We start from the raw sequence: 27,969 nt of genomic DNA on the forward strand, positions 1-27,969 counted from the left end.
ATCTGACGATATTGAAAAGCTCTTTGCAGTTGGGGTGTTTTTCTTGCCTTGTAGAGTTGGGTGTAGTATTACCCTGAGCGTGGAACTGTGAGTGTTTCTTACAGTGGTGTCATGGGTGGTTCTCCATTTTCTCTCCAGCTATTTGCAGAGCCGTTTGGAGTTTCTGAGGCCATTGGTGTACCAGCTGGCTCGTGTGTTGGGTCTTGAGTGTCTGTCATTTTTCAGGAGGGTTAGGGAGTTTGCGCCAGTAGTAATCCAGTTGCTGAAGCATTTGATGTTGGTCTTCCATTTTCTCCCAGCTGTTTGCAGAGCCAATTGGAGTTTCTAAGGACGTCAGTGTACCAGCTGGTACGAGTTAGTTCTTGAGCATCTATCATTCCTCAGGAGGGTTAGGGTGTTTGCATCGGTAGTGATCCAGTTGTTGGCAGCTTTGATGTCGGCATGCAGGTCACCAATAAGGTTTGGTTAGTGGGCTTTAAGACTGTTGGTCCAGTCTGTGTCCTTTACCTTGTTCCATCTATGTCTGAGGCTGTTAGTAGTCTTGGCTATAGGGGGTTAGGGTGCAATGATGAAGACATGGACAATGGTGTGGTCTGTTCAGGTGAGTGGAGTGAGATGACTGAACCTGACCTGGTTATGAACATGGGGTCGAGGGTGTATCCTGCATTGTAGGTAGGACCGTGGATGATCTGGGTGAGTCCCAGGATTTCGAGGTTCTTGAGTAGGGCAGTGGAGATGGGATCTTTGTGGTCATCAAGATTAAAATTGAGGTTGCCGGGTGAGATGAAGCCGTTCAAGCTGATGACAATGAGACAACAAAGTCTTTGAAGAAATTGGTGAACCAGGTGCGTGTCCTGGTGGGGTTGGTCTGTTAGGGTGCCTTTGATGGTGGTGTGGTTGCCGGTCTGTAGGCGGAAGTGCATATGTTCCATGAAGGTTATGCTCTCATCGGTGGAGGTGGTCCAGGTAACAGATTCCTTGTGGCTGAAGGTGAGTCTTCCTTTTGGCTTGTTCGGTCTGTCCTGGATGAAGATTTTATAGCGCAGTGGAATGACTGTAGCGATGGTGGATGCCAATTTGGGGATTAGCCAGGTCTCTGTTAAGAAAAGCATGTCTGGGGCGTGCTTTTGGATGGTGTCCCAGATCTCGGTGTCATGTTTGCTGACAGATTTGCTGTTGAGGAGCATGCATGCCATGATATGAAATTTCCAGTGAAGTCCAGAAACAGGGCCAATCCTTCAACGAGGTGAAAGTCAAACTCCGGACAATGAAGCTCTGATACATGCTCCTCTTCCCTGAGGAATTAAAAGTGATCCTGAATGATAAAGCACAATTTTTTGATACACCGTAAGAAGCCTGGGGTTGGGTTGAGGAACGACCTCCAATGGCACTACGAGAATGTGACCCAAAGGAGACTGGGCCGGAGGCCGAGGCCCCCAGGTGTTACTAGAGGAAGCATTTGAGGAGTACCCATGGTGGGCCCCACAGAGTGGCGCAAGCTAGACTCACCCTGAGGGAACATACATCAGAATCGGATCATACAAAGCATGTCCCACTGAAGAGCAGCAGCCGCAGGCAGAGAGGGCTGAGACAGATCGAGACAAGAGAAGCCCCTCAGCAGAGGGACGGCAGTTGAGCCAAGAGGACTACTGCAGAACAGGCCCCAGTAAAGAGACGGGTGGAGACTCTGAACGTTGATGTACTACACTTGCAGATTCTGGTTACTTTTCATCCTTAGGGCATCTGGACAGTGCCAGTCGAAGACAGCCTGGAGGAATACACACCCTCTCTCATTTTCACCTTCTCCGTTCTCAACTTTTTTTCTGTACCACCTAACACACCCCCCCCCCTTTTTTTTAATTCCATGCTCCTCTACCTTCCCATTCCCCCCACCCCCAGCTTTGGGTTTTGTAGGTGGTGTGTGTGTGGGGGGTGATAGAAGGTGTGTAAGCCCCAAGTTGGGGTCAGTTAAGAGTTAACATAATATATGTGGGATAGGGTGGGCTACAGACCCTCAGACCTGATCCAGTGAAACAATGGCTCTAAAATGTGTGTGGCCACGGATGAGCAGGGGAGAAGGGGGGTGCGGACGGGGAGTGGCGGTGGGGGAGAAATGTTATGTATTGTTTTGATTAGTTGTTATATGTTCAGGAATGTGAGTAAGACAATGAGATATAAGCATTGTACCACTCAGAGATCTCACAATGCTGGCAGAGAGGTAGGATATGGCATAAATGAGACACTTATGGAGACAGTAAACCCTATAGGCGAAAAGCGCTCAGTCCTTAAGTGGAATGTGAATGGCTTAAGGAATACGATTTGGCAAGGACTGGTGGCCATTTCATCAAGCGTCAGAAGCCAGATATAGTACTTTTGCCAGAAACAAACCTCAAAGGCACTCACTGTCAGTTGTTAGCGAGAGGACCATATATATTACTGGCGCATGCGGGGTTCACCTCAAGGGCAAGAGGAGGAGCGATCCCAGTTCGTAAAATACCCCCCTTCCAAATTCAAAGGAAATGGGTAGATCCCAATGGGGCATATGCAACAGTACAGGGAATATGGGGTAGGGAAGATGTCACGATCATAACAGTATACCCTCCCCCTGCTTACAACAGGGAACGTTGCAGGCAGTGTCTGAAATCCTATTAGCCACGGACTCTACCTTACATATAATTGGGGGAGACATTAACAATGTACTGACCACTACTTTGGACAGGACGTGATGGACGCACCCAAGACCACACCCCTATGACAGTTTGCAAATGCACTGGGTCTGACGGACCTGTGGAGACGATTATACCCAATTAATTGAGCCTATTCCTTCTTTTCAGGAGTTCATAAGGTATACTCTAGGCTGGATTACCTGTTTGCCCTAGCCGGGGAAGTAGAGGCGGTGCAAGACGCTGACTACCCAGCACGAGGACTGTCAACCACTCTCTCGTCTCAAGGTCACGATAGGTAGACGATGACGGGGTAGAGGGATCAGGTGGCGACTGAATGCCTGAGAGTTACGGAATGAAATGATTCTGAAGGAAGTTAGGACTGGAACGAAACTCTATTTCTTAAAAAATAAAGATACAGTAGAATCAGCGGCGATGCTGTAGGAAGCCTTTAAAATGGTGATACGTGGAAGAACACAAGATGCTATCGCCCATAAAAATAAGAGAGTGAGGAGCTCAGGGATAGAGAAGATAGGCTCATACATCTGAAATCGGAGAATATGAACTCACCCTCTCCCTTGACCCTCAGACAGATAGAAAATGTAAAGGCAAAGTATAGAGAACTAGCCACTAAAGAAGTTTGAACACATCAATTGGCAGACCAACATCGCCTATACGATACTGGAGGCAAGGCCGAGAAGCTGTTAGCATGGCTGGGACACTGAGAGCAGGAGGCCAGGTAGGTGGCCCAGAGAGAGGGAGTGCATGGTACACAGTATAAGAGACAAAGAGATAACTGATGAGTTTGCCTGATTTTACGGGACTCTATATTCTCTCCCTTTTATAGTTTTATATGTAAGGAATGGGGATTTTTAATTGGAAAGTATTTGGATTGGAGAGATAGAAGGAAGAAAGTGGTTGTGAGGTATATGAGAGATTTATGTAATTTTGTTATCTATCCCCATGGAGACCTGAAAAGTACACGTTGGGAGCATATTTATTTGTCCTGAAGAAGGTGGTGGAAGAATCTCTATTTGACCACTCAAACGCGTCAACGCTAATTGACCTGCTGGACCCATTGGAACAGGCCTAATTTCAAATAGGGATTGTGCATAAGAAATGATTGGCCTGTATATACCAAGACTGGGACAGCTGGAAGACAATAGATGAAAATGGATGTCTTGTTTCCTCCTGTGTGATGGTGTCTTTTATTTGTTTGGTTTCTATTTAATCATTTTTATGTTTTTACTTGTTATGGGGAGCCTGATTTAGTAATTTTAAGGGACTTTGTAATTTTATTGGATTATTTAATTAAATCTAACCATCTAACTGATTCCTTTATTTGAGATTAATCATTGGAGTGAGTAATTGGGTGATATAGTATGTGGTATATTTGTGTATAGTTATTAAAGTGAAAGGGTGTGTTCATTGGTTGTCATTTCCTCTGGGGACTTTTTCTCTTTTTGTTCTGTCACGGTGCCCTGTCCCCTGGGGCTGGTAGATTAAGGAGGACCCTCTCTCGGTTTTTTGACATACTGGCTACACCATAAACTGGGGTAAATCAATCCTTTATGATGGACAACTAGCGGAGTCAAATTGCTCCAACTTAAGGGGTCAGGCCAGTCGACTGAAAATATCTCAAGAGGGATTTCAATATTTGGGTATTTATGCGACATGCAATGCTAAGGGCAGCATTAACAGCAACATGGGCAAAATATTATCAGACTTCCGAATAGACGGGGAGCCTTGGAAGACACTTCCACTCAGGATCATGGGTAGCACCTCCATGTTTAAGATGGTGACACATCCTAAATTTCTATACGCCTTGCAGAGTTGCTACTTTAGACTACCAGATTAACTCTTTCTGAAAAGAGACAAAGAGTTATGACATCTCCTCTGGCATGACAAATATCCCAGAATTAGCCTACAGGCATTGCAAGAAACTGCTACAATGGGGGATAAATTTACCGGACCTTAACGCCTACTATTGGGTGTCGCATCTGCAGATCACAAATGACTGGAGCCACGTAGACGGGACTCACCCTACCTATGTGCTGGAAAGAACGCAATTCCACACTAGATCCCACCTGCACTACCTGTATGGGGGTGGGAGAACCAGACACCTCCTGTCTGCCACACAGGTGGTGATAACAATATGGCAGAAGGCATTGAAACATATCAGCTGGGCTGGTAAGATTACGTGGGAGACTCCCTTATGGATGGGAACAATCCTTAGAGAGATCGCTAAATTGAAAGGGTTTCAGGGCTATACAAAGGTATATCCAAAGTAGGTGGCCTATTGGTAGATGGTGACCTAATGCCCTTCTCTACCCTGAAAACAGAATTCCACCTCCGTGATACACCACGCTATTGGTACCTCCAAGTGCAGCATGCATGGAGGGCAGAGCTCATATCGCTTGATTTACCCTACTATTCAACCCTAGAGGGTAGATTGCTGATGGGGGAAATACCTACTAAAGCAGTCTCACTAATATAAAAGACACTTAATAATAATATGCCGGACACTCTTTCTAAATTGAGAGCTACCTGGGAGGAAATTGTAGGCGAAATAGAAGATATAGATTGGGAGGCAGCGTTGGTGTTTCCTAGGGAGGCTGCAATTAAGGCCCACTTAGGTCTCATTCAACTTAGGATACTACACCGGATATATTACGATAGAGTGAGTCTCCACGTCATGGGTCGGGCAACTGCACCTGAGTGTTTGAGATGCAGGGAAAACAGAGGAGACTTTTCACTCACTCTGTGCTTGCCTGACACTGCACCCTATTGGCAGAGCTGGGTAACATATTTGAAACAGACAGACCGGAAGACCGCAAGTACATCCTTTTGGGAATTCCGGGAGACATCGACCTCCCTCGCAGACAACTGACATTTTGTTATTTGGCCCGAGTAATAGCAAAAAGAGACGAAGCTGGACATTGAGGGACCCCAGAAGCCCGACGATACCTGAGTGGAAGAAAGGGGTAGATGGGTGTACATGGCAGCAGAAAGGGTAGTATATGAAAGCAGGGGATGCCCCTGTAAATTTTCCAAAATAATGGACGCCTTGATCGCATATTATGAGCTGGACACATAAGTAAACATGAGTCATTATAGAATCGGCTGCAGTAGATGCTTCAGTGTCCCAGTGCTACTGACCCCCCAACATCATAACATCTACCTTACAGGAGCCTCTGTTGGTAATGCTGAGTCCTGTAATATGATTCAATGTCTGTTGCACACCCTTATCGTCTTTAATTTTTATTGTTGGGACAAAGATTTGTTGTTTGAATTGATGAAAATAAATAAAAAAATTTTTTTTAAAAGACTAAGGCCCTCATTCTGACCTTGGCGGGCGGCGGAGGCCGCCCGCCAAAGTCCCGCCGTCAGCTTACCGTTCCGCGGTCGAAAGACCGCGGCGGTAATTCTGACTTTCCCGCTGGGCTGGCGGGCGGTCGCCTTCAGGCCGCCCGCCAGCCCAGCGGGAAAGAGGCTTCCACGATGAAGCCGGCTCGGAATCGAGCCGGCGGAGTGGAAGCTGTGCGACGGGTGCAGTTGCACCCGTCGCGTATTTCACTGTCTGCGCAGCAGACAGTGAAATACATTTAGGAGCCCTCTTACGGGGGCCCCTGCAATGCCCATGCCAGTGGCATGGGCACTGCAGGGGCCCCCAGGGGCCCCGCGACCCCCCCTACCGCCATCCGGATCCCGGCGGTCGGACCGCCGGGATCTGGATGGCGGTAGGGGGGGTCGGAATCCCCTCGGCGGCGCAGCAAGCTGCGCCGCCTTGGAGGATTCAATGGGGCGGCGGTACACTGGCGGGAGCCCGCCAGTGTTGCCGGTCCGACCGCGGCTTTACCGCCGCGGTCGGAATCCCCATTGGAGCACCGCCGGCCTGTCGGCGGTGCTCCCGCGGTCCTCCGCCCTGGCGGTCTTTGACCGCCAGGGTCAGAATGACCGCCTAAGGGCCTTATTTAGATATTGGCAGATGGGTTACTTCGTCACAGCGGTAAGGGATATCACGTCCGCCGAAATCTAAATCCCATTATTTCCTATGGGATTTAGATTTGGGCGTTCAGGATATCCATCACCATTGTGACGGAGTAACCCGTCTGCCAATTTCTAAATAAGGCCCTACATGTAAATGAGCCTCTGTTCTCTGATTGCCTGAAGAACATTGGTAAAGTCTGGCTTACTCTTGTGTTCTTTGTATGATATTAAAGAACTAATGGAAGTGGGAAAGCCCCTTCCATTGGTTCTTTGATATCATGATCATGACATTTTGAGTTGCCATTAATCTGTCTCCATTCCATCTCTCTTTAGATGACGGGTCCCATAAAGATAGAATGCTTGGATAATGCCACCGGCTCTACAGAATTCATCATAATTGGATTCCAGGTACTTCCCTGGATGAAGCCTTTTCTCTTCCTTATGTTCCTCCCTATATACTTGTTGACAATCGCCAGCAATGGTCTGATCGTAGGCACAGTCTCAGTCAGCAGGACCCTCCACTTGCCCATGTACTTCTTTCTGGCTAACTTGTCCTGCTTGGAAGTTTGGTACACAAACTGCATTGTACCCACCATCCTTGGAGGCTTAACAACACAGGCTCTCACCATTCCCTTTGCTGGATGCCTTTTGCAATTCTTCGTCTTTTGTTGGTTGACCAGCACAGAATGCTTCCTCATTTCGGTCATGGCCTATGATAGATACGTTGCCATATGCCATCCCTTGCACTACAAAAGAATCATGGACCGGCATGTTTGCTTTGAGTTAGCTTCAATTAGTTGGGCAGCTGGTTTGATGGGTTCTGCAATCACTGTTTTTTTGATGTGTCAATTGAGGTTTCCCCACCTTGGAGAAATCGATCACTTCTTTTGTGATTTTCTTCCACTTATAAAAGCGGCCTGCTCAGACACCAATCAAATCAAGATGGAAGCCTTTGTGTTCACCATCATCGTCTTGTCGTTTCCATTCCTTCTGGTCCTCGTCTCTTATGTCCATATTGTCGCTGCCATCCTGAGGATCCCATCGACCACTGGAAGGCACAAGGCCTTCTCTACGTGCAGCTCCCACCTGGTGGTGGTCATCACCTACTTTGGAATCCTGATTATAGTGTACATGGTGCCAACAGGAGGCCACTTCCTCAATCTGAACAAAGCTCTGTCCCTGCTCTACACTGTTGGGACTCCAGTCTTCAACCCCATTGTGTACACTCTGAGAAACAGGCAGTTCAGGACAGCCTTGGGAAAAGCTTTCAGTCAGAAATTAGGATAAAAAATGTTGCAAGAATGTTGTATTTAAACCATTAGTGTAAAATAAATAGGATTGCTGAGAAAGTAAGAATATTTACTTACTGTGATAGTGATATCTGTTAAGTCTCAGAGCATTCAAAGTTCTAGAGTTGGAACATCCATGGGCCATCTTCTCCAACTCTTTGACCTAGGACTGTCACTTTAATGATGTACTAAGGCCCCATGTACCACTACATGAATCCACCAGTGTGGCACAGAAACCACTTCTTAATGAAGGCTCAGGCTGTCCTTGGATCACTGTTTCTAGCTGCCGAATGGCACAGAAACTACTGTTGTACAAAAGGTAGTAGAGTTTCCTGGATCACTGAGTAGGATACTAAGGCTCTGATTTAAAGTTTATCGGACAGGGTACTCCATTGTAGATGTCTTTGAGTTCTTTGTCCTCTAAACTCTAGGTCTGCCTACTTCATTTAAAGATGGGTGGACACAAAAGCGTTGTGTTGACGGAGGTCTCTTTGCCTCTTTCCATGAAAAGCGTCCTTCGTCCACCCTTCTTAAGGTGGACAGTATGATATTCTCTCTTTCTGTATCAGCCATCCACTGAACGTTTTGTGCCTTTAAGGCAACTGCTGTGGCTGTGGTTCCTTTCAACATACAGAGATGACTGCCTGGCCAGGTGACACTTCTACATCTGGGGACAACAGATCTTCGAATTGGTGGGGTAATGCTCTCCACCACCCTGATGGACTGAACTCTGTCCGCCGAAGCCTAAATCAGGCCCTAAATCTAATTAAATATAAAACTCCAAAAGTATCCTGTTAGGTCCCATGAAAGGTTGCTGTAATTTAAACATGAGCCCAACCCCTGGTATCTAAGGCACAGAGCAGACAGGCTTCCTTTAAAGAAAATGAGTAAAGCATTTAGAAATATCAAAATAGTTAAAAAGTCAAAACACAACACAATAAAAATAACAGTCGAATTTATATAAATAAAGAAAAAATTAATAAGCACAACAACACCAAAACAACGCAACTCCAATAAGGGGAATAAGCAGTATGAATTTTTAAGATTTAAGTGGCAAGAAGTGCAAAGAAACATAAAGCGCCCAAGGCCCAGGGCCTGCAACTTAAAGTGCCCCTGAGGAGTTGCAGCAATTATGTGACACCCTGAGCACAGCCACTGCGGACTGGTAGAGCTTTATACTGCTAACGTGGCTGTGCCATATAAACTGATGACAAAGTCCAGACCTCCTTTTTTAAGATATATATAAGTCACCCCTAAGGTAGGCCCATCAATTCCTAAGGTAGGGTGATGTGTATTAAAAGATATGACATGCATTTTTATATGTGCTAACAGTAAATTGCTGTTTTTTTCTGTTGAAAGTCTAGTAGATGTGGTAACTCCTCAATGGAACCTACTGAAGTTGGTATTCAAAGCATCAAAAGAATTGTTACATTAAACCCGAAATGATGGACAACTCGCATTTAATGTAATTTTTTAGTAAACGCCAGTAAAAGTGAAAGTTGTTACTCTGCTGTCCAACTTTTTTTGTGGCAGTTTGCAGATGCTGTCTGCACAACTGCCTTTTGCCCTCCTGGGGAGCAGTACGAAGGGCTCCCAGGAAAGGACACAATAGAGCCATGACTTCGGAAGTGGCGTGACTTCTCCCTGGCAGAAAACCACACAGGGAATGAGCCCAAAAGGTGAGTTTCAAAGGGGAAGCAGCCTTTGAAGGGTGGGCACACGTGGTGAAGCTGCGTTTTATTTTCTGACAGACAGGTTGGCATTGGGGAAAATAGTTGACAAACCTATTTTCCAGCAGTCGTGCCATTAGGTAGCCACACCTCTACGGTGGACTACCAAGCACCACACAACAACCAAAGGGTTCTGCCATCTTGGAACTGCACAGAATATTGCACTTTGGGATAGCTAGATGTGGCATGTTGCAGGAAGTCATCATCAGATGGAGGGAACCTTTTAGCTTACTGTCTAGTAGTCACTGCATCTCCCGAGGGCAAGTTGTGGGCATTAAAATGACACCCATGGCCCCCATACCTCAGATTGCATCTGTACTGGAGAGAGGACCGAAGAAGAACTGCCCTTCTATGCCCTGGTCCTGGCAAAGAGAGGCTGTACCAAAGACTGGACTGCATGTGCTGCTTCCGGGCTAGCAAAGAGAGGACTGGGCTTGTGGTGCCCTGGCTCGAAGAAAAGTGAGCCCAAGCCTCAAACAGAAGAGGTAACCTCCGAGAGTCATTTGGCCGACCTCCTACTACAGCTCCAAAATTTAAGAAGTCCCCTTGGCAAGCTGGTAGCCACAATTGCTGGATCGCCACCGAGGGGGCAATTCCATGATCATAGACATGTTACATGGCCATATTCGGAGTTACCATTGTGAAGCTACATATAGGTAGTGACCTATATGTAGTGCATGCGTGTAATGGTGTCCCCGCACTCACAAAGTCCTGGGAATTGGCCCTGAACAATGTGGGGGCACCTTGGCTAGTGCCAGGGTGCCCTCACACTAAGTAACTTTGCACCTAACCTTTACCAGGTAAAGGTTTGACATATAGGTGACTTATAAGTTACTTAAGTGCAGTGTAAAATGGCTGTGAAATAACATGGACGTTATTTCACTCAGGCTGCAGTGGCAGGCCTGTGTAAGAATTGTCAGAGCTCCCTATGGGTGGCAAAAGAAATGCTGCAGCCCATAGGGATCTCCTGGAACCCCAATACCCTGGGTACCTCAGTACCATATACTAGGGAATTATAAGGGTGTTCCAGTAGCCAATGTAAATTGGTAAAATTGGTCACTAGCCTGTTAGTGACAATTTGAAAGAAATGAGAGAGCATAACCACTGAGGTTCTGATTAGCAGAGCCTCGGTGAGACAGTTAGTCACTACACAGGTAACAGATTCAGGCACACTTATGAGCACTGGGGCCCTGGATGACAGGGTCCCAGTGACACATACAACTAAAACAACATATATACAGTGAAAAATGGGGGTAACATGCCAGGCAAGATGGTACTTTCCTACAACAGGGTACTCCATTGTAGATGTCTTTGAGTTCTTTGTCCTCTAAACTCTAGGTCTGCCTACTTCATTTAAAGATGGGTGGACACAAAAGCGTTGTGTTGACGGAGGTCTCTTTGCCTCTTTCCATGAAAAGCGTCCTTCGTCCACCCTTCTTAAGGTGGACAGTATGATATTCCCTCTTTCTGTATCAGCCATCCACTGAACGTTTTGTGCCTTTAAGGCAACTGCTGTGGCTGTGGTTCCTTTCAACATACAGAGATGACTGCCTGGCCAGGTGACACTTCTACATCTGGGGACAACAGATCTTCGAAGTGGTGGGGTAATGCTCTCCACCACCCTGATGGACTGAACTCTGTCCGCCGAAGCCTAAATCAGGCCCTAAATCTAATTAAATATAAAACTCCAAAAGTATCCTGTTAGGTCCAATGAAAGGTTGCTGTAATTTAAACATGAGCCCAACCCCTGGTATCTAAGGTGCAGAGCAGACAGGCTTCCCTTAAAGAAAATGAGTAAAGCATTTAGAAATATCAAAATAGTTAAAAAGTCAAAACACAACACAATAAAAATAACAGTCGAATTTATATAAATAAAGAAAAAATTAATAAGCACAACAACACCAAAACAACGCAACTCCAATAAGGGGAATAAGCAGTATGAATTTTTAAGATTTAAGAGGCAAGAAGTGCAAAGAAACATAAAGCGCCCAAGGCTCAGGGCCTGCAACTTAAAGTGCCCCTGAGGAGTTGCAGCAATTATGTGACACCCTGAGCACAGCCACTGTGGACTGGTAGAGCTTTATACTGCTAACGTGGCTGTGCCATATAAACTGATGACAAAGTCCAGACCTCCTTTTTTAAGATATATATAAGTCACCCCTAAGGTACGCCCATCAATTCCTAAGGTAGGGTGATGTGTATTAAAAGATATGACATGCATTTTTATATGTGCTATCAGTAAATTGCTGTTTTTTTCTGTTGAAAGTCTAGTAGATGTGGTAACTCCTCAATGGAACCTACTGAAGTTGGTATTCAAAGCATCAAAAGAATTGTTACATTAAACCCGAAATGATGGACAACTCGCATTTAATGTAATTTTTTAGTAAACGCCAGTAAAAGTGAAAGTTGTTACTCTGCTGTCCAACTTTTTTTGTGGCAGTTTGCAGATGCTGTCTGCACAACTGCCTTTTGCCCTCCTGGGGAGCAGTACGAAGGGCTCCCAGGAAAGGACACAATAGAGCCATGACTTCGGAAGTGGCGTGACTTCTCCCTGGCAGAAAACCACACAGGGAATGAGCCCAAAAGGTGAGTTTCAAAGGGGAAGCAGCCTTTGAAGGGTGGGCACACGTGGTGAAGCTGCGTTTTATTTTCTGACAGACAGGTTGGCATTGGGGAAAATAGTTGACAAACCTATTTTCCAGCAGTCGTGCCGTTAGGTAGCCACACCTCTAGGGTGGACTACCAAGCACCACACAACAACCAAAGGGTTCTGCCATCTTGGAACTGCACAGAATATTGCACTTTGGGATAGCTAGATGTGGCATGTTGCAGGAAGTCATCATCAGATGGAGGGAACCTTTTAGCTTATTGTCTAGTAGTCACTGCATCTCCCAAGGGCAAGTTGTGGGCATTAAAATGACACCCCTGGCCCCCATACCTCAGATTGCATCTGTACTGGAGAGAGGACCGAAGAAGAACTGCCCTTCTATGCCCTGGTCCTGGCAAAGAGAGGCTGTACCAAAGACTGGACTGCATGTGCTGCTTCCGGGCTAGCAGAGAGAGGACTGGGCTTGTGGTGCCCTGGCTCGAAGAAAAGTGAGCCCAAGCCTCAAACAGAAGAGGTGAACTCCGAGAGTCATTTGGCCGACCTCCTACTACAGCTCCAAAATTTAAGAAGTCCCCTTGGCAAGCTGGTAGCCACAATTGCTGGATCGCCACCGACTGCCGAAGCGTAGATGAAACTCTAACACTCAAAAGTTCCACCCAAGTCTACCGAATCCAGGAGAGTTGTCAAAGTGCAGTTTGGTCACCCAAGACGAACAGTAACTGCAGTTAAAGTGAACTGCTGGGTTCGCTGTGATTAGAGACCAGTAGACAAGTGGTTTTTGGCTGGACTTCACCTGGACTTCGAGGGACATCGACCTCTGTAGCCAGATCAGCATCCTCAGCATCTTCGGAAAACTGTATCTCTTGCATCATCCATTGATTGCTTGCCATAGAGACTGGAAGTGGACGGGAGAGTGCTTTGACTGCAAGGTAACTGTCCTGCTAAATCTTACTGGCCCCCCTGATTTTAAATTGCCTGTTTCACTCAGCGTCATGATGGAAGGGGAAAAGGAAAGACGCGATAGATACTGTAAGTGGGAATGAGCACAGAAGGAATGAAAAAAACATAGAGAAAGAAGGGAGAGAGGAAAGAATGGGTGGAAAAGAGGAAGAGAACAAGAGACAGGGAAAGGAAGAGAGACAGGAGTGTGGGAAGTGAAATTCAACGCCATGGAGCTAGCAAGCAAAGGGATACAGTGAATGGTAGAGTGAAGGCGGAAGGGAAACGAGCCATACCAAGTCTGTGCTTCCTCAACATTTCCTGAGGGGACTGAGTATATAGCAAATGCTGCTGTTCAGCTTATTTTAGACAGGTTGTGACTGTCATACACCGTCTAGCATGTTCTCAACGCTTCCACTGACAAAGTGTACAGAGACTCACAGCACTCCTATGTCTTTTTAGAAAAGCTGTTCCAACTGTTTTAAGGCAGTGGCTAGGCCGTTACTAGCCATCAAATAGATAATTTATTGGGTCTCCTTACATCAACATAACTGTTTTGTTCTACTTGATATAAGTTGTCAATCAAAGTAGCACACAAAGAAATTGAAATATCGCACAGGTCTTCCAGTAACATGGAAGTGTCACACATAAGTGAACCAAAAACGTGGGAGCTATACCCACTGGGATTCAGGGCTGTATCTGAAAATTGCTGATTGAGGCGTGCATAGAGCTGTGTATAGGGCTGCCAACTGGCTGGCTCCCTCCTACATTTTGATGAGTATGCTGGTACAAAAACAAGCAAAATCACCAAAAAAGCCTGCACATACTTCAAACAGCAAAAATAAATAAAAATCACTTTTACAGGAATTATAGAGGTTCAATAATTATCTGTTGCTAATATTTAAAGTAAACAAAGATAGAAAAGTGATGTTACCAATTAATACATATGAGTTTGTGTACATTCCTATTTAGTATGAGTCCAGATCTCTGCAGACACTTAAAAGAACAACAAATTGTTGATATTTTTCTCTTGGAAAGGTGGAAACCCTGGGTGTGACTGGGGATGTTATGGCTGCACCTCTGGTAGTTATTGCAGTGTTTGGTACCTTCAGTGGACTCACTTTCTGTGATATTGTTAGTGTCAAAGGTCATGAACCGACAGTATGTGATAACACAGAGGTTAAAGTTCATGTTCACTTTTCTCAGTACAAGCCAGCAACAACAAAAACAATTAGAAGTAACAACAATGGCTTGGGGAATTCTGAAAGTCAGGAAAAAAAGTCTGAGCAACATATGGACAAGGCAGGCATACAGAAATAGAAAAAAAATAATGGTTCTGTTTCTGTGTTTAACTTTCGGTTACATTTGTTAGTCTATCGCTGTCGTTGAGTAGATGGCGCTTCTTGGGTCCGTTTCGAGAAGCGCTTGCGCTCGTCTCCGCCGCCGGAAGTGACGGCGCAGGCCGCTTCCTGTGCCACAAAGTTGCTAGCAGGAAGAGGAGATGGGAGAGTGATGGGGAGGTGGAAGGGTAAGGGAGGGATGGGCGGACGCTGGGGAGGAGGGAGGCGGGGTGTAGGAGGACCAGTTGGGCTGGTCACAGGAGGCTCGCAGAGGGGGACCCAGGTGCCTTCGCAGGTCGGAGAGGGGGTGCAGGGGCTCGTGGAGTAACAGTGGACGCAGGAGGGAGCGAGGGTCCGGGGGGTACCTGGAGGGTAACCTCTGGTCCAAAACCATTTTTTGGGGGGGTTAAAGTTTGCAAACTATGCAGCAGATGATGGGTTTTGTAACAAATGCGTCCAACACTGTGGCCGCAAATCTCATACCTCCAGTGTCTTTGATTATATTGCACTAGGGAGCCCTTCATGGTTGTTGAATGTTTAGGCATCCTTTTCTTGCATGGTTTTGTACCTCTGGGAATGAACGGTAACCTTGGGTTACAAGTTCGGATTGTGTGAGTAAAAGGTAGAGAGAGTGGGGCAATGTTCTTGCACTTGTCAGGGCACTGGAATCTATCCTCGTTTCCATCATCATTTTCTTGTTTTGCCTGCACCATCCCTGCTAGAAATGTTCGCAAAAAAGATGGAGAGCATGTGTTTTGTCACCCACTTTTAATGGATTCTCTAAAATGTCAACCTGTTGCTATAAAAGTCACCGTTCAGAAGCATCCTCTCGCCAGGAAAAATAAAAATTCCAGACTTGAAAAGTGAAACTGTGCTTTATAAGAAGGTGATAAGCAATAAAGAAATTTAATTTTTTTAATGACTGTGACTATTAAGGGCAGTAAGGTGACTGCCAGGGTTAAGCCAGAGATCAGTGTGGTGTCTAGGTGCAGCATACATGGGCAATTACTTTTTCTTCCACTGTATATTTTAAATTGCTCTTTAGAGTCATCACTACGTAACTGCTATAATTCATAGCTTGAAATAGAAGTGACTTGTCTAAAGTACTTACAGATAACTGACATTAAATGGGATATGATCCAATAAAATTATGTTTTAAACGAAGACCCACCGGTGTGGCACAAAAAGAAGTACAACTCTTATGCCTCAAAGCATCTTGATTGCTTTAGTTTTTTTGTTTTTTTACACCTAATGAAAAGCTAATTAGTCACTTAAATTATGTGCAGGCTAATATGGCTCTGATAGTGTTAGTTTTTCCATGCAAGGTTTTAGGAATGCAGGGGGACATGGTTTTGTATGATGCCAAAAAATGACAGTGTAAAATTGCCAAACACGAGTAAATGATGGAAGGCCCGAAGATGCAGTGTGTTGTCAGTAAGAGGGTTGCCAGTATCTTCTACAGTGCATGGCAAGTTACTTGTGCCTTTTATAGCCAGTGGGAGGTTTTACCTGCCTCCTACAACCAGGAAACGGTCGGTGCCTTATCCGGTCAGAGTTTGGTTGCTAGTGGCTTGTTCACTTACCAGGAGTTTGTCATGATGCTCAGTGCTAGATATTTAGGTTATCAGTGACTTGTTCGGTTAAAATAGGTAATCAGTGGGAGGCGGACTACCTTATAGAATCAGTGTGAGGTTGCCTGTAACTTGTACTGAAGGTGGGAGGTTGTCAGTGCGTTATAATTTTTATGGCGAGGTAGAGGTTGTCACTGTCTTCTACAGTTAATAGGAAGTAGTCAGTGTCTTTTTTTATTTAGCAGGGGTTTGTCAATACATTTTACGGCGTTTTGGGCGTTAACATAGAATAAAGTTGTTGGTACCTTACACTGTAATTGCTAGGTGGTCAATGACTTGCGTTATTTTTAGCGGAAAGTTATCTGATAGGCATTCATTTGGCTCCTTGCGTTGTGCCTTGATCACTTTTAGAGTCTCAGTGTTAACAAGGTCTCTCACCGAGGCTTGAGGTGTTCAGGCATGCTTCAAAGAAAGGATAGGGGGTGACTCTTCTGGCCGCATGTTTTTCTGGAAGCCATCTTTTTGTCTTGTTGGATGTCACATGCTAGTTTTCCATAACTCTGGCTCTGTGTAGGTAGCGCTATGGAAAAGCACAGTTCCCGGCGCCTCCTGCGTGCCCCTGAGGAAGTGCGGAAGCAGAAAAGGAAGGAGCTGGACGCCAGGCGTAGCAAGTGCCGCATCCGGATTGGCAGCCACCTTGAGCAGTGGTGTGTCCTGAAGGAAGAGCTTGGCTTCTCCTTGCACTCGCAGCTGGCCAAGTTTTTGCTGGACAGGTATTTGTTTTTTCCTGCACACCTGATAACATGTTCTGCCGCACACCTCCTGCAGTACCTTTGTCTTGTCTCTTTCCTGATCTCTCTTCTGTCGCTAGATGTGCCCAGATTACTTGATGCCTCTTTTCTCTTCTGTTCTACTGACACACCTCCCTGCTGTCTTTAGTTTATTCCACACACCTTCCTTTTCTGCACATTTTGCTTATGTAGCTCGTCTGCTGCCTTATCTTTCGCTCGCCAGTCATATATCCCTGTATATCATGCTCTGCCTGCAGACTCGCTGCTGTTGTCCCTCTTAATGTCCCACACTGCTCTCTACTTTGCTATCATGGTAGGCCAGAGGTAACCTTTTGTGCTTTGTCTTTCATTGAATGTCCATTTGCCCAGTTTGTATGCAGTCACATTTAAAGGCTTTGTAAGATAGGCCATGTTCGAAGTAAGGGAGCTGAAGGTCAATGTTTTTCAACATTTCATGAGAATACTGTCTTCAAAACACTTTCCACACCTTATCAATCCCCCCGGTAGAACATTGCAGTAGTCTCATAGTTATTCCTATCTTGGGGGCTTTTGCACCTTTTCACCTTCTGCAATAATTTACACACACATTCTTGTTCCTTTTGGCACATTGCCCTCGCGTATCTTTCAAGGTGCTTTTCCTGACATCTCTTCCTCCTCTTTCTGCCCACTCATCGGCTTTTTTCACTGATAATTGTCTCACTAATGTCTTCTGATACATCTCCTCATTCTGTTCCCCATACCTCCAGCTTCTGTAATGTGATGCCCATTCATTTTTGGCAGACCATTTCTCTATGCAAAGAGTTCTCTCCAGTGCCTCTTTCACACAATTATGCCATTAATCTTTTCCAGTTCCTTTTCTGCTGCCTCTGCAGGCGCAACTCTTTCTTTCTCTGATGACTCTGGACTTAGCTTTTCTGATGGCTGTTCTTTCACTTTCCACTCCTCCCTTTTCCTGTGGCTATTTTCTTAGTCTTTCTCCACCCTTTATCCATCGGTTCTTCCCACATACCCCATGCAGCCATTTGCCCCAAGCTTTGCCTTCTCTTTCACGTTCTGCCCACACGTCTTTGCTGATGCCACATTCTGCTCACAGGCGTGTTCTTGTTGCATTCAGCTCCCATTCCCTGTAGTTTGACTTGACTGGATGCTTTCAGCTTCCCGCTGCAGTAGGCAGTATGAAACTAGATTAATTCCAGAAAGGGGTCGAAGAGACAGTATAAAACGCCTTGGGTCAAAGAGTGGAGTGCCTCTTCAACCTAGTTTATAAATTCTTGTTTGTTTGACTCTTCTTTAGTTTTATCCACAACTTATTTTGACTTTCCAATAAAGATAAGTACAAGAATCTAGTTAGTCTGTGAACAAATATTGGAGTTTTATTTTTATTTTTCTAACCACTCGTTTCAAATTAAGTAAATATTCAGTTTTTTACCAATCATTTTTTTACCATTCAGTTTAGTGTTTGAACTTTATACATTAAATATGCAGTGTTTTTTGTGAAACAATATTACCTGTGTTAATCTAGTCGGATGAATAATCATAATTCTGCATCATATCCCAGGCACATCTTTTCATCACTTTACAGTAATCCTCCTGACTTAATGAGTTCAATCTGAATAATGGCAAAACAGAGGTGATGAAGGCGCTGTGGGCCATTTCTGAAAATACAAACCAACTAGGACAGGGCACAAATGAATGCGGGAATAAAGTATCCATCTAACATGACTTTCTACTGCCGCCATCTAGAGACCAGGGTTCCACCACGAGGACCTTGCTTTCACTCCTTGGACTGTTTCAGTGACTCTCTCTTTAATAATTCTTCTCAAATGGGGTTTTATTATGACTTAAAATGATGTCTTGATTCTATCTTCTGACTTGACAAGATTACATTTATATACTGATTAGCTCTCTTATTTATTCTCTTGGTACCCATGGGCTGCTGAGATTAGTAGCAGCTTCAGTGGTTACTGTTCTTGGGTACAGAGTTTCTGTATTTTGATTCATGCTCTTGTCAGAATCTGACAGAAAAATTCCTGACTTTAAAGATCATAACAGATCATGTGATATCTACAGGAAAATACCAAACACATGACTGTTTTTTTTTTTTTTTTTTGTTAACCGAGGACCTTCGTAAAAACTGTCTCTGTGGCACACTGCTAGTGCAGCTACTGACACCATCACCCGGTAGAATGACTCACCGGGCACATAGAATGGTAGAATATGAACAAGGAGTCCAGGTCACTGCTGTATTAGAACCAAGACATCATCCACTGGCTGCACGTCTTCATGTTCTCCGAGTAAAGAGCGTTGCTATGGGAAACGTGTGGCCTTTGTATTGTCCCATTCATTTTAGCACGGCATCTATTAAGTCTCTAGCCCATTGGTACTCTCAAACATTTTCCCAGGGGACACCAAGTTTGGCCCGCGATGTGACGGAGGGCCGCGTTGATGCCAGCTGGGTGGCAGTCGGGGTGGGGGGGTGGCAGTAAGGTAGGTGTAGGGGAAGCGAGGCATGTATAGCTAGTGTCCGATTTGCACAGCATAAAACCAAATACATAGTATTAATCCCGGCTTCTCCACTTAAATAAATTGTGTAATCCTAGGCAATTTTTTTATTTCACTTTCCCTCTTTTTTCATTATCACATATGGGAATCTTGAAACGCACGACTTCAGGATGTGTGCTGTACAAAATGTTCTCCTGTGTTTCATTTAAGAAACAATAATGGTAATTTATAATATAAACCCAGGACACTTAAAAACCTGACTCTGCTCTTAGTTCGCTGCTGGCATTGTTGTGGGGATATCAGGAACTATCACTTTACAAATACTTCTCAATGCATTGATATAATCAGATGTACTAAGGTGAAATGGTTTTGCGTGCTAAAAATATACCCTTTTTTAAATTTTGAACAGACTTTCTCATGTTTGTACACTTTTGGTGCAGGGTGTCTTTAAAAACAAAGGTGTTTCTACGTTTAAGCTGTGCAGGACACTCTAGTTACTTTCTGTCTTTAACTTTAACCTATAAATAAATGCTTGGCTGTTTATTTAACATATTTCTAAAGTTCATGCTGAGTGAATCCAGTGCTGCTGTTCACCAGGGGGCCCCATGTAAAGATCAGGAGGGCTGTACTTTGAGTATCACAGTTCTAGCCAATTTCTTTATGCACTGCCCTGCTGTTATGTATGCTGTTTACAGTGAAAAAAAACCTCTTCATTTACAAGTAATTAACTGCCAGCTGCATAGAAGTGTCGGTCTTGAGCTGGGAAGGCGTTGTCAGTTCCCATATGGAAATACATGAGCGGCTGTGGTACCCGGGAGGGAGATAAAACTGTGTTATCAACACAGACTCTTTACTTTGAAAAGTATGGAAAAATTGACATAGGTGACACGTGCAACCTCTACAGCTAGTGGAGTTGTCATGTTTCTAACGCTGCACAGACCTGCATTCGATGTTGATATTTTACCATGCTGTGTGCCTGGTGTAACATTTTAGGGAAATTATTATTTTGAGTCCAGCAGTTTTCCTAGATTGTGTGGTGTACCTGGAGCATTTGCATATGAATTGTGTTATGTAATATCTGTTGCAAGTAACAACCAGTTCATGCTGCAGATGAAGGTGCTGTCTTGGTTCCTTTGGGACTTCCCTTCTTTTCTTAGTAAAGTAGTGATGTGAAACTCTTGATCTGCCTGTCGTCCCCCCCGTGTGGTTTCTGTGGGCTCAGTAAGGGGGTCAGGGTCTTAGATGATGTTTGTGTATATATCAGCAGTCATGATCCCACAACCTGCGTTGCCCTAGTAGTATATTGAGGAACTCAGTAATTTTAAGCAGTGCTACAGTTCTGGGTTCCAGTGATTTCAGTTTTTATTTTGGTGAATACATAGTTTGAAGAAACCTAGCTTTCTTTACCAAACCACAGTTTTGCAGCTCAGTGGAAAAAAAAAATATTTGTCTTTGTCCTTTTCACACTTCTTTTGTCACAAACCTGTATTCTTCCCAGATAAACTTGTCAATCCCTCCACTATCTCATCTCCAGTTTAGTCTCCTCTTGTCCCATCTTGACTTTGCTTTCTCCTTCTTTAGCCCATAACCTGTTACATGTCACCTACAAATCCGGCGTTATTGTTGGACATGTACAACTATTTTTTTATGTTCTGTGTGAGGTACTGAAGTCTTCTAGAGGTGTAATATGATCAAGAGAAAATATCAGACTATTTTTGTTTCATGCCTTGCTCAAATATTGTGTTTTTCTTTTCACAGCTACAGTTCTTCAGTTGCCATGGTTTGCACAGGTAAGGTTCAGCATCTTCCTTTCAAGCCTTGTGCCACCATGTGTGTTGCTGTAAAAAACTTAACTCACATATTATGTATTCTGCAGAATCATGGCACCAAGTGTGCCTTCCTGCTAATCGTGAACTACTCTTAAAGTCTGACAAATGCATTGCTGTACTATTCTTCTGAATTATTTTACTGTCCTTTCCTTAGCCACCTCCAAAGTCGTGTTCTCATTTCTGAGATTCTCTTTGTTTTGCTGTTTATTTACATTTACTACAACAACAAAGGATCCTATATTTTCCGTGTCACTTTTGATTGACTATCCCTGAGCACAGTGATCATGCAGGAACTCTCTGAGGGTATAACGTGTTACAGTAAGAACATGGCAATCAAAGTGCAGTGGCAGACTTTGTTTTACAATCCAGTATCTGGATCTGCAGTTTAGAGACAGTCCCTTACAGCACAGCCCTTGCAGGAAGATCAGTGTTTAGAATTGAAGTTGCTTGTCTTGCTTACATGATAGCACAGTTCGGAAGGACGTAGCCCTCGTGCACCATAGAGGTCAGTGGGATCTCTTGCCCCTCGAAGCTTATGATTAGAGGTAGGAGCAAGGGAGATTATGGGTACAACACATTTCCGGGTAATCCACTGTTATGCCATGTATCTTGCAGATTGGAAAGGCTGTGGGGAGATAGAATCATAAAGGTGCCATAGAGGTCCACTCTAGGACAACCCCTCTTAAACTCCTTAACCTCCCTTGAGCTGAGTTAAAAGAATGTGCATTTAATGTTTATGTAGAAGGATCAGGTCCTAGATCTAAAAACTCTACAAGTCAATTGATGTCAGAAAGACATCGAAGATTTATTAAAAAAAAAAAAGTCACAGCAGCTTCCAGAGTGAGAACGCTCTACGGAGAGAGAGTGTGAAGAAGTGTAGGCACTGGATTGGACAAGAAAGAAGACTGACTGTCCATGCGCTGGAGGGCGGCACTGGATTGGACAAGAAAGAAGATTGACTGTCCATGCGCTGGAGGGCGGCACTGGATTGGACAAGAAAGAAGACTGACTGTCCATGTGCTGGAGGGCTGCACTGTCTTGGACAAGAAAGAAGACTGACTGTCCATGCGCTGGAGGGCGGAACTGGATTGGACAAGAAAGAAGACTGACTGTCCATGCGCTGGAGGGCGGCACTGGATTGGACATTGGACAAGAAAGAAGACTGACTGTCCATGCGCTGGAGGGCGACGCTCTGCAATGCATTGAGGCGGTGCAGTGAGGTTCACGCATGCCACACTCTCTCAAATGTTCTGGTTGGACCACTTCCCTCTCCTTACCTGCTCTCCTCACCTGCTCTCCTCCTAACCGTGGTACCCTCCCGGTTTACTCGTCTTCCAACAGTAGGCTTTTGCGGTCTTGTAATAGCGCATGACTTCCAGAGACACCTTAGATGCTGGAAGCCACATTTGCATTTTCAGCCTTTTCTGGCACTTTGGTGACAATCAACCTGGGCATTATTAATCGCTCTGCGAAGACACCAATGTATTTCTCTGCTTGAATCACTGTTTCACCTTCTCCTGTTTGTCCATCTCACACAGGCCAGTTATGAACCCTTAGTCTTGTTCACTTATCCTAAAAGCACCCAAACATGGACCGACTGCTTTCCGGGCAAGCCTTCCCTTCTGCTGCCAGTTGCGAACATCTGAAAATGTGAGTTAGGCACCCATGCCAAGGCTCCTGCCATTGTAGGATCATTCCTGCCCCACAGTACATTCATCCTTTGATTAGAACACATTTACTACTCCAGAAATCCTCTTGTCATGTCCTTCTTGCTTTTTTGAGTTCCCCTTGACTGCGCATTTGAGGAAGTGAGAAAACATACATGGCTGTGGTCATTCCAGCTTGAGTGGCACCCCCCTTGTTTGTTCAATCTCTGAGTGAAATGCCTTTAATCCACTGAGGTGAGAGTTAGAAGAGAAAGTTGATACTTTTTTTTTCCGCGGCCCAACACATAAACCCCTAACAGGAAAATCGACTAAAATAAGTGCAAACTCAGCACTGGACCGACAGTTTTTTTTAATACGATCCTCTACTTAGATTGAAAGCTTTTCCTTCGTTCCACTGGCATCACACCTTGTGATAAATGAGCGTGGCACCACACCTCAGGGGGAAGGAGCTGTATCTGACCACCTGACGGTCTCCATCCTCCTAAACAGCCAGACACCCGTACTCGCCAAAGAAAAAGCGGAGTCTTTTTTTTTCCATTCCCTTTTACCCCACCTGTTTTCTAAACAGACCCTATACCTCAGCTTATTTATCTCTTGTAACAGAGACATGCTTATGTGAGCCTTGCCCACACTAAAAATAGATGTCATACAGATTAAATTATTGTTTGGCTATTGTAGTTGTTGGTGAAAGAAACAATTTCTTTGTTTGAAAAACAAACAGCATTTTCAATTTAGTTTTGAGAACCGCTCACATTACAGATAATTACATGCCTGAAAAAGAAATGGCTGGATATCTGCTGAACAAAATGCGCAAAACTCACCCCATCCTTGGTGGTAGCCAGGAGGTAGTCCATAGACTTCTACACACAGTATGCAAAGTTGTAAAGTATTTTTATCTGCAACATTTGTAAGGTTTCTTAGCTGAACAATACAAAAGATTCCTCAAGTGCGTATTTTGCGGACAAAAACATCGATTTTCGAAAGGAGAATATAGGTTTGTGATAGAAGAAGTGTGAAAAAACAAGGAAATTCCTGTGCAGGGACTAACTTCAGTTGGAAGAAGTCTTGCAATGTGTTTTCAGGAGGACATTTTCCAAGTTTGAAAAACTTGGCATCCTTTGCAAAGTTTTTAAGCTTTGCTTTTGTAGGGGAAATTCACATTTCGCCCACCCTAGTTTCTTAATTCATCTCCATGGTACATTGAAGCTCTTGCAGTGGCAACTGTTTATCACATTATATCCCTCCATTAATTCAGCCCACTGTTGTTCTTTTGTGAATACATTTACAAAAGTTCGTACCGTATCCTCTATCATGTTGATCATTTTGCGATAACGTTAGCTGTGAGGAGATCTTACAAAGAGAAAAAGCAGAACTATATCGAAGTTTAAAAAAGACAAGTACATTGATAACAGAGGGTGAATAAATCACTCTCTATACTGTGAAAATAAGGAATTGAAAAGTAAGATTCTTAACGTTTATGTGAAAGCTGAGAGCATGAAATTAGCGAGTGGCGCAGTATTGTAGCCCTTTCAGTGATCCACACGCTAGAATTTCTGGGTAATCTCAATCAATGCAGTTTAGTAATTTTAGTTTCTCAAAATCAGTTGGGGACATGTTGATTTCACTAGAATTACTACCAGCAAAAAAAATATAATAAGAACCTACAAATTGTTGTTCACTATATATTGGTCTGGTTGTGTTAGACATATTTTGCCCATGATTACATGTTCTGATGCAAACCTGTGTTTTTTTCTCTTCCTTCTGTGGTCTTAAACTTCAGACATCTTTTTCTGGTTTCAGGGCAGACTGATGACGATCAGCCGCCGGGTAGATTTTCAGTCACTGCTGATACGCTGCAGCAGCTGATCATCCTTTGCCATGATCATAGCCAAGACTGTGGATTTATTCCCAATTTAAAGCACCGTATGCCGCTGGAGAGAAGAGGTCGGGCAAGGACACTGTTCTGGCAATGCCTTGCTGGGCACACATTCTCTTGGTCTTTCCCCCTCTCTTCCAGCGAGGACGATGTCCCACCAACACATGCCAAGGTTACCAATCTACCAAAGAGCACAGAAGTTGAGACCATTGCTGAGCAGCAGATTGTCAGTAGCACCCAAAGAACACTGCCACCGCGGAGCTCGAGGAGGCCAAAGCTTGCCAGCACTTCCAGAAGACCTTTAGCGGAAAGTGTGGTGAAGCTCAGAGAAAGGACAGAGACTGCCACAGCCGATATCACTGACATCCCCACTGTTGCCATGGAGATGAGACAGGAGGAGAGTCAAGATAAGTCTGTTAAAGACTTGTCAACTGGTCAGGATGAACCTTCTGATGCTAATCCACACACTGCTTCAGGAGTCAACGGAGTACAGAGTTGTGCATCCAGGCCTTCAAACGGAAGGTGCTCTGTGGAAAGGATGACCACTCGCTGGCAGTGGGCGGTATTAACAGATGAATCACCAGGCAGAAAGCGAAGGACAAAAGAGATGGTGGTGCCCGCCCCGAGCCCCTGCCCCATGCAGGAATTTGAGCCTGCTGACCTTCTTAACACAAGGGAGGAGGTGAACGCTCAAGAGCAAGTGCCATGTTCTGTAGCATCTCCTAGAGACGTTTCCTCACTTCCCAGTCTCTATCTTGATGCAGATGCAGAACAAGAAATGCCAGGGTTTGGGGTGACACCCGAAGGTAAGGGGGACGTTTTATAAAACTTTTCCACAGTGGCTGGGAGTGTGGAATTGCTTTCTCTATTAATGGATGTTGTTCCTACATGTTATAGTAACTCTGCAAAAATATCTAAGGGCAAGCTGCTAGCCAGGTGTATAAATCACTCTGCACTATTTGCAAATGACGATTACTTAGTAGAATACAACATTGCATGAAAAGGTTTCTCACAATCACATATGCTCTGTCTACTGTGCTAAATTCTCTGCCTGAAATCATAAATATCACGTTAGCCAAGCCCTATTCAGAAAACAAAGTGATTTATGCGTTCACTGCTGAGGTTTGTTGGTGTCCTCTAGGTGGTTGGGTTCAAATCTTGACAAGACCAACCCAGCAGATCATCCTTCCCTGAGCAGTAAGTTCAGCACTATTGAGATGGATAACGTCCCCATATATGTACATTGCTCTGTAACCATAAAACAAATAATTGGAAGAAACGCTGTTTGAAGCCTGACATAATTTTTTATATATAACACTAGTCAGTAGTTGGCAGTAGTTACAAAATAGATATTTAGTCTGTGAATTGTATAGTGTTTTGACAACTAATTTTATACATGTTTGTAATATTGTTGAGGTGTACCTGATGGTTGCCTTGTGGGAAAGCTTACTTCCAGCCCAGTAAGCCTCAGTTGCTTATGGTGACAAGCCAATGATAAATGGTATAGGCATAATCGTCTGTCACGAACAGTTATCGGTGATGCATTAGGCTTGACGTATTTCTTGAAAAGCGTATGTTGAAGTCAATAGACATTTAGGGTTGAATATTGTTATGCTGTTTTAAATGCTACGGATAGGTATTTTGATACATGGAATCTCCTAGATTGCCATTGGAGTGGGGGTTTTGTTGTTGGTCTCCACAGTCCTCTCTGCTCCATCAAATTGTGGGTGTAGAAGATTTGTGCCATGAGAATCTTGGTTAGGCCTCCTCAAGAAAGATACTACTTTTCAGTTTTGCCAGCTGTAATTTTGTGTACTTATGTAATTCTCTGACTGTATGCCCGAATAGTGCCTTGTGGGAAAGCATACGCTGAATACAGTAGGCCTGAGTTAATAATGGTGGCATGTCAACAGTAACACCCATTTCCCCAATTGCACTTAGAAAAGTTAAGCAAGACTCCATAGGTCCAATCTGTTTGTTATGAATAGTTACGACAAAGGCAGTCGGTCTGATTTATTATTTCACACACCAGGTTAAACCATTGGGCCTTTAAGGGTTTATTGTGTTTTTTCTGCATTGTCTTAAAGTCTGCATTCAGATGTTTTGCTACATAAATTCTCACTGATTGCCATGGTGGGGTTTTGGGTTTGGTGTTGATTGCCCCCTTTGATGAACTCTAGGAATAGAAGATTTGCTACTCGTGGTATTAAAATAATTAAGCTATGAGTGGCAATAGCAGAACTCTGAGTGGCACTAGGTGTTACCAACAGCAGAGCACAGGGTGAAATTGCCATCCTCAGGAAAAAATATTTAAGTGAAAATGGATATGATCAAGACCATACCACTGGGCGACATAGATCGGAATAATATCCATAACAAACCTCTTACGGTTCTGGGTGTTAAAAATATCCTCAGGAGATTCATGTATTATAAAAACCTGAGTCATGAACTATGTATTTGCAAGAGAAGAACATTGGATGACACTGGATATTTTAAAGGAAAAAACTCTTAGCAAAAGAAGTCCATGTGTTATCCTGAGTGGGACTTTTTGTCTTTTATAAGGCAGTGAACTCTGAGTGAGCATAGGTGCTATAAAGAGTTCTGAGTGACTCTTACCGTGACTAGACATTTAGGAGAGATTTTATTGGCCCTTGGTCTTATGTTCCTTCAAGTTCTGAGTGTGTCTTGATGTTTAGAGCATGACTGTATGTGGTTGGGTATTACGATGATTGTTTCAAGTCTGGCGGGGCTTCTTTCTGAATGCAGAGATTCAACCATTTTTTATTTTTTTCCAGTAGCAAGAAACAGCACATCATATACCCACCATGCAGATATTGGGTAGTTTAAAATCCTCCAACCTTTGATTTTGCCATTTATTCTTTCTGGTAGCAACGATTTCCTGTTGACATGTGTGTCACAAATGCTGCCACTCAAGTGTCTGCTACTCAAGTCTCTGCAGATAGCTTGCACGAGTACCATGGCATACACTGGGTCTAGTATTATTTTAACAGGTCTAGCTATCTTTATAACCTACTCACCCCTTCTGGTGAGTTGACAAAAAACAAGTGTTCTGTTCAGTCAAAGTGAAGGAGCAATAAAGACGCCTTTACATCTTGTCACATTTGATCTGTGTTCAGAGACAGAGGTCAAAAGTCAGTTTGTCTACCTCTCTTC

At 44.2% G+C, this 27,969-nt stretch overlaps 1 protein-coding gene across 5 annotated transcripts in view; it reads left to right on the plus strand.

Moving 5' to 3' along the window:
* The first annotated feature begins 14,678 nt into the window (after positions 1-14,678).
* ZNF692 (zinc finger protein 692) overlaps positions 14,679-27,969 on the plus strand; it is a 93,018-nt gene continuing 79,727 nt past the window's right edge. Inside the window, exons 1-4 of one of the 5 annotated variants that reach the window (XM_069233001.1) lie at positions 14,679-14,747; positions 16,705-16,903; positions 21,182-21,213; positions 24,720-25,601. In XM_069233001.1, the coding sequence (XP_069089102.1) occupies positions 14,732-14,747; positions 16,705-16,903; positions 21,182-21,213; positions 24,720-25,601 (1,129 nt within the window). In that variant the 5' untranslated portion in view covers positions 14,679-14,731. The other 4 variants (XM_069233003.1, XM_069233005.1, XM_069233002.1 and 1 more) reach the window with 4 other exon arrangements.

The sequence above is a fragment of the Pleurodeles waltl genome, chromosome 4_2, assembly GCF_031143425.1.
Source record: "Pleurodeles waltl isolate 20211129_DDA chromosome 4_2, aPleWal1.hap1.20221129, whole genome shotgun sequence".
Lineage (NCBI taxonomy): Eukaryota > Metazoa > Chordata > Amphibia > Caudata > Salamandridae > Pleurodeles > Pleurodeles waltl.